This window comes from Dunckerocampus dactyliophorus, chromosome 5 (genome assembly GCF_027744805.1).
Source record: "Dunckerocampus dactyliophorus isolate RoL2022-P2 chromosome 5, RoL_Ddac_1.1, whole genome shotgun sequence".
NCBI lineage: Eukaryota > Metazoa > Chordata > Actinopteri > Syngnathiformes > Syngnathidae > Dunckerocampus > Dunckerocampus dactyliophorus.
The window spans coordinates 24,995,532-25,010,017 of NC_072823.1; the positions used below are offsets into that span (position 1 = coordinate 24,995,532).

The following is a 14,486-nucleotide window of genomic DNA, read 5'->3' on the forward strand; positions in this document are numbered from 1 at the left end:
AATTATTAACTTTATGCATTAAAGTTAATAACTTTATGCATTTGCAAATGCAAATGAGCCCAAATGAAAATCAACGCACACTAGACAGATGGTCGATGTTAGATTGCGAAGCATTTTATGCTGGTCCATATAATGTGGGCGGGGCATTGCGAGAAATTTTGATGTTTTGATTCTAACGTTGCTTTGAACTTTGAACAAAACTGTAAACGTTAATACAAGTAATACATGGCTCCACAAGGTCAGGCCTTCATCATAATTGGTATATAGAGTATGAAGAAGACAACATCTTGAAGTTATGCGTAACTCACTTTGTGAATTTGTGTCAGCGCCACACAGCGGTGACAGGAAATGCCAAACAAAAAGTTTGCGACGTGCATTAGCCTTTTCCTCCAAGGAGATTTTTCAGATCTAAATCAAATTTAATAGGAAGCATGACTGACTGACTGATGAGCTTAAATTGTGAACCATATGCATGTAAAGTACACGTGGGGGGTGTGGCATAGCGGCAAAGCGGCTTCGCCTTTGACCATCAAAGTGTCATAATTTGACTGCAGATGTGTTTGAAAACGTATACGGGAAGTAAGATTCTGAACTATATGGTGCTGCTCCCAAATGAGACCATCCCGAATTTACTGGCTAGCGCCCCCTGTGAATTTAGAGAAAATTATCCCCAGCTACACTTTTCACAGATCTTCATGAAATGTGGTGAAGACATCACTCACAAAAGGACGCACAAAAAAGTCTCAAGAACCCATGTTCAAAAACAAATAGGAAATCGGACGTTTTGTTTTGAAGCCATCATTTTGGGCGAATACCAGGCGTTGTACTTTGACGAACTCCACCTAGGGACTTTGAGCAAATGAGGCCACATGAAAATCACAGATACTTGACATGGGCGATGATGTGTATATTGTGAACCAATTTAGCCTACGCTGCAGAATGTGGGCGGAGCCTTGGAGACTCACCAAGCAACACAAAACTCAAATAACTCTACTCCACTAGGTCAGACTTCTACAATAATTGGTGTGTATGACGTAGATAACACTCTGAAGAGATCTATATGGCATTTTCTCATTTAGTAACAGTGCCTCCTTGTGGCAACAGGAAGTGACCCCAAAACACATGCCTGGTCAAAAGTCCAGTCCTCTGCTTACATTTTCTGAATCACTTTTACATTTATACATCCATCCATCCATCCATTTTCTATGCTGCTTCTCCTCATTTGAGTCGCGGTGGCATGCTGGAGCCTATCCCAGCTGACTTCGGACAACAGGCGGGGTACACCCTGGACTGGTCGCCAGCCAATCGCAGTTCATTTATACAGGGCACATTAAACAAATTGATAATGTGAAGCATTATTTTTCGTCAAATGTGGTGGGTGGAGCCTGGTAATAACTTCACTTCATAATAACACTTTCACTTTGCTCATAATAACACAGTTAAAGTCCGATTCAAATATTCTGCTACTAAAGAAACCAGTGTTACGTAAATAGATTTGTAAATAGGCATGTGTGCCATCGCTTAACGTGATTTAAATTTTAAGTTATTTTGGCGCTGTTAATACATACAAATATATGTAATCCTGCCCTGTCATTCAATAAAATACAGTATAAATAGGCATATTTCAGACATGTTCATGGTTGAATTTATTTTGAACATGCATACAAGTTACATTGGAATACATCACTTAGTACAATTCACAGTTTTGCATGTCCAAAAAGGAGTAGGAAGAAGCAAAGCTTATTTAATCCTACCCTCCGGCCGTTTCACATCAATTGCAATACATTTGTTCACTTCCTGTATTCCAACTGTATTCTTTGCTAGTTTAAAATACATAGGAAAAATGATTAGGTGATATGATAATATGACAAGGTAATATAGGGTAACAGTGTGACAATCATGATTAATTAATTTAAAAACCGATTAAAATCTGATTAAAAATGTTAATCCTTTGACAGCCGTTATAAGTGTTTGTCAAACAATGAAAGGCATCATCTCAAGTAGCAATGTAAAAGTTAGAGACCTATTAGTTTTTGAAAAATATTTTTGAATAGCTAATCATTTGATCTAATACTAGCATGTATCCTAATATAAATGTCTAATAGATTGTATTGATGTTTGTCGAAGTATTTTTTCCATTTATTTTCGTCCACCAAGCATCAATTTTGGGTATCATGCTGCCTTGGCCTGACAAAATCCTGGTTCTCTTGGGTTCAGGACTTCCGGGAGAAGAACACGGACCACATGCGTCCTGACGTGGTGGCTTTGCTAAAGAGCAGCAAGAACGCCTTCATCTGCGGCCTGATGGGAATCGACCCCGTGGCGACATTCCGCTGGGCCGTGTTGCGCGCCTACTTCAGGGCCCTGGTGGCTTTCAGGGAGGCTGGCCGCAGACACACACACAAAAAGACGGGTAAGTCAGCATATTCTATAAAAACACTTGAGCGTGATGGTATGGTGAAGATGGTTGTTGTGGTTGTTAGGGAACGATGCTGCCATCCCCTGTGACGTTGTGAAAACTGTTGACAGCTTCAGTTTCCTTCAGCACCCAGTTCACCAGAGGAGCCTTGAGATCCTTCAAAGGTGCAAAGATGAAAAATACAGTAAGTAGGTCCACAAATGCCTTTGGTTTATTGGGTGGAGGATGTGTAAAGAGTATGATGGCTGCCTGGTGACACACTGTTAGATTATTCTACCTGTTCTATTGCTGCCACGGTTTGATTCGATTGAAAAGAATTCTTTCGTACAGCTCCTTACTCCTTGTCTTTTAAATGACTTTTTTTTCGAATACTGACCATGTGTAAAACTGTACCTCTGTGAGATCTCTTTAGTGGTTTTTGGAAGCCAGAACCTTGTTAATGGGCTTTATAATAGGATGAATGTCTGAGGTGAGCTCAAGTGAAAAGTAACAATCCACTCCCACAAATCAATTCCAGCTTTGAGGCGGATGAACTGACATGGTTTTATTACAGTAGCAGACATAAGAAATAGAACCTCAGGCGTCCGGGTTGTTCCGAGCACACAATTTCCTTTGTGACTGATCGGAAAAAAATCAATGGAATTTTCTCCCGTGTAGACTAGTAGGAGCCTGCAGATATTGTCATGATTCTTTGTCACAAGCGTAGTTACCTTTTAACGACCTTGTCATTCCACAATGACAATGTGGAAGTGAAAATAATACACGTTTGTATGGAAAATGATAGTTTGTCTACAGTATATGAGCCCTATGGTTGACTGGCGACCAGTCCAGGGTGTACCCCCGCCTCTTGCACGAAGACAGCTTAGATAGACTCCAGCATACCTGTGACACTAGTGAGGACAAGCAGTACAGAAAATGGATGGATGGATGAATTTGTATGGAAATACAAGACAGTGAGTGTGTCCAATACTATAAATAATCTGCTGCTAAAAGGCTTTTCCAGGGACATTTTGGAGAGAAACTCCAAAGGTTTCTGCCATGATTCCTGGTATGATGTAGTGATTTACAGTAAGTTCCCAAAGTATACACGTAGCACGCGTAGCACTTGTAGCCCCAGGGGTGGGAAAATTCAATCATGGGGCGTACATGAATGAACAATTAAAAACAGCATGTTTACTTTGGTGTCTGAAAACGTAACGCTCAAATTTACGCAGTGCGCTTGAACGTCTCATCATGTGAACGCGGCCTGCCCAGTGCAGGGAGTACAGTGCAGAAGAAAGGAGACAGACAAGACATGTTCTGTGTGCGTTATTTGAACAAGTATGTTTGTACTGTATAGAACAAATCTTAAATCACTCAGTTAAGAACAAAAATAACATGAAATGACTTTTTTTAATGTATAAAATGATCTCTAAAAATATAGTTAATAATTCAGTAAGATGTTTTATTGTGTGCTTATTGTGGTTTTTGTTTTTTAAATGTAGGGTGTACATGACTTCAGGTCAAACGTCTGAAGGGGTGCGGGACTGTGAAAAGTATGGGAACCACTGATGTGGGGCAAACAAAAAACTCAGAAAACAAAAAAATCTCAATCTTGATTCTGCGGTGGTCGACAAGGTCAAACACGCAGCAACTTCCAAACACTCCAAACACAGGAATGATCCATGGCAAAAACACATGAACGCCATAAAACATATGCAATGGGAAAATGATGCATATTAAAAATACTGCAATCGCAAACGGTGCAGGATTGAAAACAAAGGCAAAGGAAAATATGCTGCAAATGTCAAAAACACACAAATCCTCAAAACACATGCATGAAGAGAACTGCTGGAAGTTCACAGAACAAAATGAAAGTGAGCCAGGCTACCGGGGGGGGGGCAGACCTGAGGGATAGCCATCTTTACAGACTTACGATGTAATATTTTACAGTATTGTAGAGCAACCGATTTTTCCGGCCCAAGAGTTTAACACACAGCACTGCGCTCATGTCTGTAAAGACGGACTCACAAAGCACAGGCCAAATAGGGCGGCAGTGGCTCAGGAGGAGGCTCCCTTCACGCAGTCGCTGTTGTTGTGTCCCTGGGCAAAACACTTTACTCACCCACCTTGCTTCCAAAGCTGCCCACACCAGTGTATGAATGAATGAAAGAATGTTTGCTGGTGGTCGGAGAGGCCGTAGGCGCAAATTGGCAACCACGTTTGCATCAGTCTACCTCAGAGCAGCTGAGGGTACAGATATAGTTAACCACCACCGGTGTGTGACTGAGGAGTGAATGTGTAATATGTTCACTTCACTGTGAAGCGCTTTAGGTACCTTGTAAAAAGGCGCTATACAGTATAAAATCAATCCATTATTATTATTATTACGAATCAGGAAAAAGCAGCAAGACGAGGAAGCATGTGAATGTAGTAAAGTGACATAAAGCAATTAAGTGTAAATCTATTATATAATTTACAGTACTATGAATCTCGATATTCTTTCCTTGTTCCTTTCCATGCAGGCATCACCAGGAAGAATCCCCGCACTCCATTGTCAGATCTTCACGGCGCCAACACACTGAATGAAAAAGCCAGCTGGTGCGTCCTCAAAAGTCTAAACATAAATAATCTTCCTTCCTAAGCAGCAACAATCTCTTGTATAATAAATCACAAAGTCGTTAGTAGCAGGTGTTCAAGTCCTGTTGCCCATTTTGCTTCCATCATCAAATAAAAAGCTTGAAATGGACACTGGGAAGCAGTAGTAATGTTTGGTTCAAGTAAGCTACAAAGTTCCTCTTCTGCAGGGATGGCTTCAACGGTCGCAGTCCGAGGTCGGGTCGCCTGCCCTCAGCAGCAAGTCCCACCCTGGGAGAGGACGGCATCTTTGTCAACTCGTCCAACAGCAAACTTCTGGAGCGAGCTCAGGGCATTTTACTGTGAGTCACCTGGAGAACAGCACCATCAAGTTTTTATGCATTTTAAAAACACATACTCTCTCATTGTCCTTGTATTCTTTTATTTGTCTACATTGTTAACGTACATATCACTTTTTTATGATTCTTCCAGAGCTGTTCTTGTTACTTAGCAGTCATATTTCACATAATGGTGACGCCATACAGCAAACGTGTAGTTTATAAAGGCCAAGGCCAAGTTATTTTGTCATTAAGTTGTTATCAAATTTAATCAAATCTGTCACAAATTATCCAATTAAGGGCTAGAAACCTTTTTACTGGATGTGGATGGAGACAATTTAAACTGAGAATGGAAAAGTCGGATCAAACAAGGCTGCACAAAAAATTTTACAAAAATTGCAATCTTGAGTCACACAAACATGTGATGTAATTTCTAAATATCCATTAATTTTAAATTTGTTTCACATAACTAGCTGCATTACAAACAAAGTCACTCTTCTGCCACACTCTCCCCATTCTCCAGCGGGCGAGGCTTGCTCTCAGGCGTACTCCCATCAGCTCATGGGAGATAAATGAAATGACTTTTAATTATTACTATTGTGCATGATTGTATTGTGGCGTAAGCAAAGTATTATTTTCAGGTTTTCTATTCATTTCTATGAGAAACAAGTTTTTAACTGGCTTTCTAGAACCTCCCATTAAGAATGTAAGGAAGTTTCATTGGAAGTTTCTTTAAAGCAGAGCAAGTCAATGTGTAGTCTAATAGTAATAATAATAGTAGGTTAATTGGAGACTCTAAATTGTCCATAGGTATGAATGTGAGAGTGAATGGTTGTTTGTCTATATGTGCCCTGCGATTGGTTGGCAACCAGTCTAGGGTGTACCCCGCCTCTCGCCTGAAGGCAGCTGGGATAGGCTCCAGCATACTGCCGCAACCCTAGTGAGGATAAGCGGCATAGAAAATGAATGAATGAATAATAAAGTTACATTTCTTTAAAACGAAAGCGCATGGCCCTGACCATGTCAAATCAGGTCGCAGTCCTTTCTATTAGTAGAACTGCAGCCACTCATCGAAATACTTAATTCAACTCCAGAATACAGTGTTTCCTCGTTTATTGCGGGGGATAGGTTTAACACTTCCGCACATTTCTCTCTTGTTTAAACACTCTCAAAAAAGTTCAAACCTTTGTTTGAATTTTACCATTTTACCATTTTAATGATCAACCTTAATGATCAACACAATAAATTATTAAATCACTGACGCATATTTCACTTCTGTGATTATGCCTTTTCGTCCCTTCGGCTTTCAGCTGTACTATTGCGTATTTGTATCCTTGTTAAAACATATTGCCACAGACAAACCGAAGATTAATTTACAAGCTAGCAAGCAAGCAAGCTAGCGATGACACAGACAGGCAGTGCAGCACGAAGGAGATTGATTGACAATTATTTACAGCCAATCAGGACGCAGAAAACAATGGGCGGTGCAGACAGACGAGCGAGTGAAGAGATAGACACTTAACTTCCCTCAATGCAATTCTTCTTCTCTAGGCTCGGCCTGTAACTTAGGAACATAACATACGTTCATACGTACATAAAAAAAAACCACTAAAAAAATCAGTGAAAGGTGAACCGCGATAGAGCGAGGGAACGTTGTATACTTAATTTGGAAAAGTTGCATTGGGTATCTGGTAACAAAATCATGATTTATCTCTTTGTTTAGGAGAAACAAAAACTGCAAGCTGAAGCCCACCCTGCCCAAGGTAGGACATCAGCACAACATTGTCTTTAAAGACGACGCTGTGGAAATTATATTAAACCGTTTTCATTTTTTTATCGGTAGCACTTGTTAGATGTGAAGTCTCTGCGCCACCTGAGCAGCGTGACGCTCCACGACCGCATCACGAAATCGCTGCTTCATCTACATAAGAAGAAGAAACCGCCCAGCATCAGTGCACAGTTCCAGGTCAGTGACCGATCTTTAGTGCCCCCTGCTGGAAGCCTCTGCGAATTTGTTTTGACGCACTTAACATTTCCAATGTGTGTGCGTGTGTGTATGTGCAGGCTTCTCTCAATAAGCTGATGGAGACTCTCAATCAATCCGAGCCGTACTTCGTTAAGTGCATTCGCTCCAATGCTGAGAAGGTATAAACTGCTGTTTGCTGTAACATAATTTTTATACTTGACTTTTATGCTTTCTGCTTTTTGTCTCTCTGCCTTGTCAGCTGCCGTTACGTTTTAATGACAGCTTGGTGCTCAGACAGCTTCGCTACACAGGCATGCTAGAAACAGTCCGTATCAGACAATCGGGATACAGCATCAAGTACACCTTTCAGGTAAGCTCCGCCTGGGTATTTGCTCATGACTGCTTCCGAGGATGATTTGTTTTCGATTTAGTTTTTTTGATGGGTAGGATGATAAACTTGAGTTTAATGTTATAGAAATGTCAAAAACTGCCATTTGTACTTCAGACACTTAGGTCCATTCACACTTGGCATTCTTTATCCGGTTAAAATTAACTCCAGTCTTTTTGTTCCGCCAGTATGATGGTGTGGTCCACCAAACCCAGGACAGGCCCAAGACGGGCTGAACGTGCATTCACACTTGTAGTCCGGTACTCTGGGCCGGACTAAAAATGTTAAAAAAGACACTTTGTGGTCACTTTAGTGTGGTTCAGTTAGTGTTCACACTAGTATTTTGTCAGTGGATCAAATAATGCTGTGCGTTTAGCATTGTGCATTAAGTCGCACCTCGACACTTGTAGTCCATACCAGACTGCCAGACTAGAAGTGTGAATGCACCCATATAATCTCAACAATATGTCAGCATCCTATCAGATCCCATTTCTTCATCTTTCCAGGACTTTGTCCGCCACTTTCATGTGCTGCTGCCTCGAGGCACCAGCTCCACCAAATCAGGCATCAGGGAGTTCTTCAGGCAGATCCACCTGCTGCCTGCTGGATACCAAGTAGGCAATACAACGGTACGCAGCCTTGGCTAACTCCTCATTGGGTCGCCTTCTATTCTATCTATTCAACCTTCTATCAACCTGGTCCAGGTCTTCCTGCGGGAGGCGGAGCGTCAGCGTCTTCAGACCCTCCTCCACCAGGAAGTGCTGCGGCGTATTGTCACACTGCAGCGCCGCTTCAGGGCGGTCTTGGAGAGGAAGCACTTTGTCAGAATGAGACTGGCTGCTTGTGTCATCCAGGTGAGCGTCCTGGATGAAAATGATGTATGCTGGTAGAAGAAGTAAATGTATTAAAGATAAATGAATAAGTAAATAGATACTTGAGTAAACATTTTGACAGAAGAAAAGCGAGCAGAAGGTGTTCAAAATACCCGAACCCTAAATGAGCAAAATAGGGCCTTTGTAAATGTGTTGTTCAAACGCCTTTAAAACGCCAGAGACACATGCCACACATTCTGGTGATTTCAGGCCTTTTGTTTCATTACTTTTTTCCTGTTCCGCAGCGATGGTGGCGCTGCTGCCTTCTCAGACAGTCCGCTATATACCTGAGGGTGGAGGAGCGAGCGGCCGTGTGCCTGCAGGCGGCCTGGAGGTGCTGCAGGCAGCGCCGGGGGTTCTTGCGGTGGAGGCATTCTACGGTTGTGATTCAGAGGAGCTGGAGGATTTTCTGCCATCGAAGGACCATGGCCGTCATCACAGTCCAGGCGGCCTGGAGGGGATTCATGGAGAGAAGACGCTACTGTGCAGTACATAGGACTGTGACGCGGCTGCAGGTGGTGGCAAGGGGATACCTGGCCCGGCTCAGGTACAGAGAGCGGTGTTAGTATGACACAAGGTGGAAGTTAAGTACGTAATTCTCCCTCTCATATTTAGGTTCCAAGAACTGAAGCAGCAGCTTCAAATCTCCATCATTGATGGCCTCGCCACATCAGAACAAGAAAGAAGGCAGAACCTCTCGGGAGGATCTGCTGAATGTTCTGCTCTTGTTGGTGTTGATGTTGCCAAGGAAGTCAACTCTGATCCAAGTTGGGGTGTCGATGATGCGAGCCACAAGACCCGATCTAAGAGAGAGAGCAGGCGGATGAGAGAACTGGAGCAGGCTCAGTTCAGCTTGGAACTTCTCAAAGTCCGCGCCACCAGCGTCGGAACGCCTCCTCAAGAAGAGGCGGGACCAGACAGCGATGCCTGTTGTCTGGAGGACCACCGCAGACCTTCACCTCTCGAGTGTCTTTCTACTCGTGACAGCTTTAAGCAACTCACTGTTGAGGATATGGAGACAGACGGTTCAGGAGGTTTTGTACCCGAGGAACGTTCCTCAATGCTCGATAGTCAAGAGCAAGAGCCAGTGAGAGATTCAAATCATAACGAAAAGCCCAAGGTGGAGTCACCTCACAGGACAGAGGGTCCAAGAGCAACTTTTTACATTGCTTCCGATCAAAGTCCAGCTCGAGAAGCAAAATTTGAAAGCCCCAGCAAATCTTACAAGGAGAGAAGGGAGTCTGCCTCTCGAAGGCCTGTTGTGGTCTTGATCAGTATGCAAAAAGAGAGCCCTGTAGAAGAAGGAGGTCTGGTACCCGAAACTCCAGAAAGGGGTTCTCAACTTGGGGGATCACCACCAAGTTCCCAATTGATCCACATTTCAGGTTTGGATGTAGAATCTATGGTAGAACCGCCTCAGTCCTCAAGGACTACACCGTCCAAGAGGGACAGCTTTGAAGAAGGGAAGTCTTCTAAGGTGGCATCTTCAACCCCTCGTGCAGCAAGTCCAGAGATGCCTGGACTTTGCTCATCAGAGGTGGACATTCACATCATCCTGGAAACAAATTCCAGTCTTCTTGCAAGTCAGCAAGAAAGCAATGCAGGAGCATCGGGGCAGGGCGCTCCGAGCCCAGTCCTGGACACCAAACCACCCAAAGCCCAGAAGAAGAGTTCGGCTCAGACTGTGATCGTAAACATGACAGAGAAACCAACAACCACCGTGTTCTCACCACCCAGACGCAAGCTGCCCTTTTCCAAGTAAGTCAAAACCACAACGGGACCAAACCTGGTCTTATTTAATGAAAGTTAACACATAGTAGAGGTTTTTCTCAGTCTTTAATTAAGGGTTTCTTGCAGGTCAGATAAGGATTTGGTCAATCAGGAAAGATCCTTGTCCATGTTCAGAGACGATTCCCAGTCTGCTGGATCCAGAACCAGAGTGGTAAGCCTTTTTCACACATGAGAAAAGAAACAGTGGAGCCAGCTTTGGTTCTTTCACACAGAACCCAGCAAACCAGGAGTCTTTGCTGTGTCTGTGCACTTTCAAACAGCAACTTCCTGCAGTCATTCAGTGTGTGGCTATCAGCACCATTGTTTGACATGCAGTTGTACTTGCTCGTCAAAGTACTTTACTTGAGTAGAATATTTTCACAGTCTAGTCACCTAGCGGTCAGTCCGCTGTCTGTTTTGACTTGAACTAGCCAAATAGGGTTCCAGTATTAAGAGGATGAGCTGACGTTTGTAGGAGTTCTTTGGATCCGCATTTAGAGTTGAGGTCTTATGTTCCTTTGGTTGCCCGGCAGCAGGTGGGCCGCCCGGGCCCCAAAAAGAAAGCGCGCATGTCCCGGACCCGCTCCGACTTCCTCACGCGCTGTAACTCTGAGGGAGCGACCCAGTCAGACGACGACGACAACGACGAATACTACATCCCCGCCCAATCCCGCACGCTGCCCCCCTGCCTGTCCCCCTCACGCACCCACACCCCAGAGGCGGACTATCACAGTGACTCCGAGACGGTAAATGGCCGCGGGTCCTGCTGTGGTCCTGAGCCGTTTCCACCACTTCCGCCAACTTCTCAGTCATGTCGCTGGGAGTGGATCCTTTTAACACCGCTAACCTCACTCCTACTCGACCAACACTGCTTGTAAACGGACTTTAACCACAGCGAGGGTGCGGTGAATTGCTGCACATTTTCTCTGCACACCCTCAATAAACAAATTTAACTGACACGTTGCGTTTGCTGACATTTTGCTCCTGCATGCTGGAATGGTTCAAGTTTGAAACTAACCACACTTTAAAGCAGGAGCTTCACTTCCTGTATTCCTTCTTTGTAACTAATTCAACATTCAATACAAAGACTACAGCATGAAAAGAGAATACTCAATGTGTACTTGTTTGACATGATGTAACTACAGTTGTCGGAGGCATGTTAGAAGAAGAACGCCGTCAACCAACAGTTTATCGATTCTGGACTATAACTGTTCTTCTTTTCCCGTCAGGATTCCCACAAAGATCAAAAGAAGATCCATAAAACGTTGTCATCAGGAGACCTCGGCAAAGTGGAGGTGCTTAGGAAAACCTCCAGTCAGGATGGAAGGTGTGGAAGTTACTCTCTAAATACAAAACAATACAACTCCAAATACAATGAACACTGGAAACAAACTACTGTATGTTACTGTATGTAACACAATACTAATAATTCACTGCCACTTGGAGAGGCATTTACAGTTGTTTAGGACTTGTCTGTCACATTCATCTTTTTTGATTATGATCTTCAGCAGGATGAGAGGAAAGATGCGATTCTGGAGTAAAACCAAACACAGCGAGAAAAAAGTCTTCCTGGAGAAAACAACCAGCAAGAGCGACTCCGCAGAGACACATGGTGAGAGATGTTCTGCTAATGTTCTCATTAAGGTCTGCTTATGTGGTTCTTATGTTCCTCATACAGACCTGATCAAAATCTTTAAGACCGGTTGAAAAATTGCTAGAATTTTCTTTTTGCGCATTTGCATCTTAATGAGGTTTTTTAGTAGAGCTACAACATGCAAAAGGAAGAAAGGTAGTGAGACAAAAAACATTTGGAACTTGTAATTTAAACCAAATAAAAAACTGAAATAGGTTGTTTATCACCTGATCAAAAGTTTAAGACGCAGGCTATGAAAGCCAAAATCGTATTTGATTTGCAAGATGGTCAGTATTCAAAGTTGTTTCTCCGTATCTGTCCATCAGAGGGTCAGTCTCCACCTCACAGTCCAGATACGGAGGCCGTTCCTCAGGGGGGTGTGCGGGACAGTAAGGAGAACAAGGAGCCATCTCCCAAGATGAAACGACGGCGCAGCGTGAAGATCAGCAGCATTGCTCTGGAACCCGCCCAGTGGCAGAACGATGCACTGCACATCCTCACATCAGCCCACGACTATCGCACCATGAATGACTTCCTTCTGAAGAAGGTCACAATATGTTTGCAATGTCTTTATTATTAATGTGCTTGCATGTTCCAAGAACTGCAGCTGGACAACTGCTTCACACTATCTTAATATTGTAATATTTTTAAATGTATAATGTATATTAAACCTTTACTTCTCTGAATTAGTGATTATTTTAAGCATGGACCTTTCTGTGAAGCTGTTGACCTGAAACATACTGCTTCTGCAGATCGCTGACCTGGAGAGTGAAAACGGTAAGAAGGACACCATGGTGGACGTGGTCTTCAAGAAAGCGCTCAAGGAGTTCAGGATCAACATCTTCAACTCCTACTCCACCGCCCTAGCTGTGAGTCCCTCATTTGTTTAGCTGTTTGGTCCAGACACGTAGCAAGACGACGGTGATGTTTCATGTCAACTATGAGCAGGCAAAAAAACGCTCTCCTCGTTCAAACCACCAGATGGATGACGGGAAGAGTATCCGTTACAAGGACCTCTATGCCCTGTTTGAGCACATCCTGGAGAAGACCATGCGACTGGAGCAGCGTGACTGGAGTGAGTCGCCCGTGAAGGTGTGGGTGAACACCTTCAAGGTCTTCCTGGATGAGTTCATGACCGAGTACAAGCCCATGGAGGGAACCATCGGCAGGGTAAGAATGTCAACAGCTGAATGAACGTAACCTGACAGACATCCTAACGTAATCGTATAATAGTGTCGACATTCAATTCATTATGTGCATTATGTGACTCTTCCTGCCACCAGGAAGCTGAATGCCCAGTATGTTCTTGAAGGCAACACAAGTGTTAAATATGACAGTATATTGAAAAAAACAACAAAAAAATGTTTCTTTATGCCTGCTTTACAGTAGAGTCCCGTTATTCATGATGAAAAACAGCCAGGGATCTACTATAGACTTGTTATATGTATACAATTATTATTATTGTTATTTACTAGCTTTTCCAGTGTGCTTTATTATTGACCTCTATTTTTTTTTTAGGCTGCCAAGAGAGAGCGCAAGAAGTCTCGTAAGAAGGAAACTGACATAGTAAGTTTAGACAACTGGGATTATTGCAACTCATTTCAAATGTCGTTTGACGCCCTCTGTGCTGCCCCCTGCAGGTGGAGGAGCATCATGGCCACATATTCAAGTCGACCCAGTACAGCATCCCAACCTACTGCGAGTACTGCTCCTCCCTCATTTGGATGATGGACCGGGCTTGTGTCTGCAAATGTGAGCGCCTATGCTGAGATTTAAAACACACTTTGACCTCTAAAGTCAAACACTGCTCAGGGATTCAGGTCCACCTCCACTTTTTAGATTTAGACTTCTTCTTTCCCATTGGAAATATCCATTTCTCAGAAAAGCTTTTTTAGCCGTACTGGTAATGTTTTCATACATGTGTAAAAATAATGAAAATAAAATCAAACAAAGCTATGATAGAGGCGTAACGTAACAGGAAGTGGAGAGGGCGTGTCAATGTCATCAACATCCCTCGTTTTAGTGTAAACTGAAGTGTAACCCTTCGTATGGAAACAGATGTGAATGTGTGACACGGCGCAAATGGGAGGCAAGTCCCTTCACATTAACAGGAAACACAGCTCGCTTTACGGTGCACATTATGTTCTTCAACCTATTGTCATCACTTTAGTTGTATTGTGCTGAGCAGCCAGGATAGTTGCTACGCTACCATTACTTACAGACTTCAGCACACCAGTTCCCATTTGTCACCACTGGTACACACTTGAAGTGACATTCCCGGGAAAACACATAAAGGCAAAGAAAAAGGAAAACACTTAACATCCTTCTTTCACGATGTTTCATGTGATACCTTACTTAGAGTTTAAGAGGACATTGGGCTTTACAGGTGCCACCTCTCACTATAATGTATGTTGTAGTGTGTCGGTATGCCTGCCACAGGAAGTGCTGCTCCAAGATGGCCACCAACTGCAGTAAAAAGGTACATACCTGCGGAACAACACCACCATTGGGCGTGTGCAAGCCATAACGCTTTTGTTGTGTGTG

The 14,486-nt window shown here is 43.3% G+C and overlaps 1 protein-coding gene across 8 annotated transcripts in view; it reads left to right on the forward strand.

Moving 5' to 3' along the window:
- LOC129181892 (unconventional myosin-IXa-like) overlaps positions 1-14,486 on the forward strand; it is a 108,153-nt gene that overhangs the window by 80,549 nt on the left and 13,118 nt on the right. For 5 of the 8 annotated variants that reach the window (XM_054777631.1, XM_054777634.1, XM_054777632.1 and 2 more), the window contains 21 exons: positions 2,218-2,413; positions 2,484-2,603; positions 4,924-4,999; positions 5,206-5,337; positions 7,037-7,076; positions 7,157-7,279; positions 7,378-7,458; positions 7,539-7,649; positions 8,174-8,296; positions 8,372-8,521; positions 8,785-9,086; positions 9,155-10,297; positions 10,397-10,481; positions 11,539-11,636; positions 11,818-11,921; positions 12,269-12,489; positions 12,695-12,811; positions 12,924-13,112; positions 13,461-13,508; positions 13,583-13,694; positions 14,360-14,421. In XM_054777631.1, coding sequence (XP_054633606.1) covers positions 2,218-2,413; positions 2,484-2,603; positions 4,924-4,999; positions 5,206-5,337; positions 7,037-7,076; positions 7,157-7,279; positions 7,378-7,458; positions 7,539-7,649; positions 8,174-8,296; positions 8,372-8,521; positions 8,785-9,086; positions 9,155-10,297; positions 10,397-10,481; positions 11,539-11,636; positions 11,818-11,921; positions 12,269-12,489; positions 12,695-12,811; positions 12,924-13,112; positions 13,461-13,508; positions 13,583-13,694; positions 14,360-14,421 — 3,633 coding nt within the window. The remainder of the gene's footprint in view (positions 1-2,217; positions 2,414-2,483; positions 2,604-4,923; positions 5,000-5,205; positions 5,338-7,036; positions 7,077-7,156; positions 7,280-7,377; positions 7,459-7,538; positions 7,650-8,173; positions 8,297-8,371; positions 8,522-8,784; positions 9,087-9,154; positions 10,298-10,396; positions 10,482-11,538; positions 11,637-11,817; positions 11,922-12,268; positions 12,490-12,694; positions 12,812-12,923; positions 13,113-13,460; positions 13,509-13,582; positions 13,695-14,359; positions 14,422-14,486) is intronic. The other 3 variants (XM_054777633.1, XM_054777638.1, XM_054777639.1) reach the window with 1 other exon arrangement.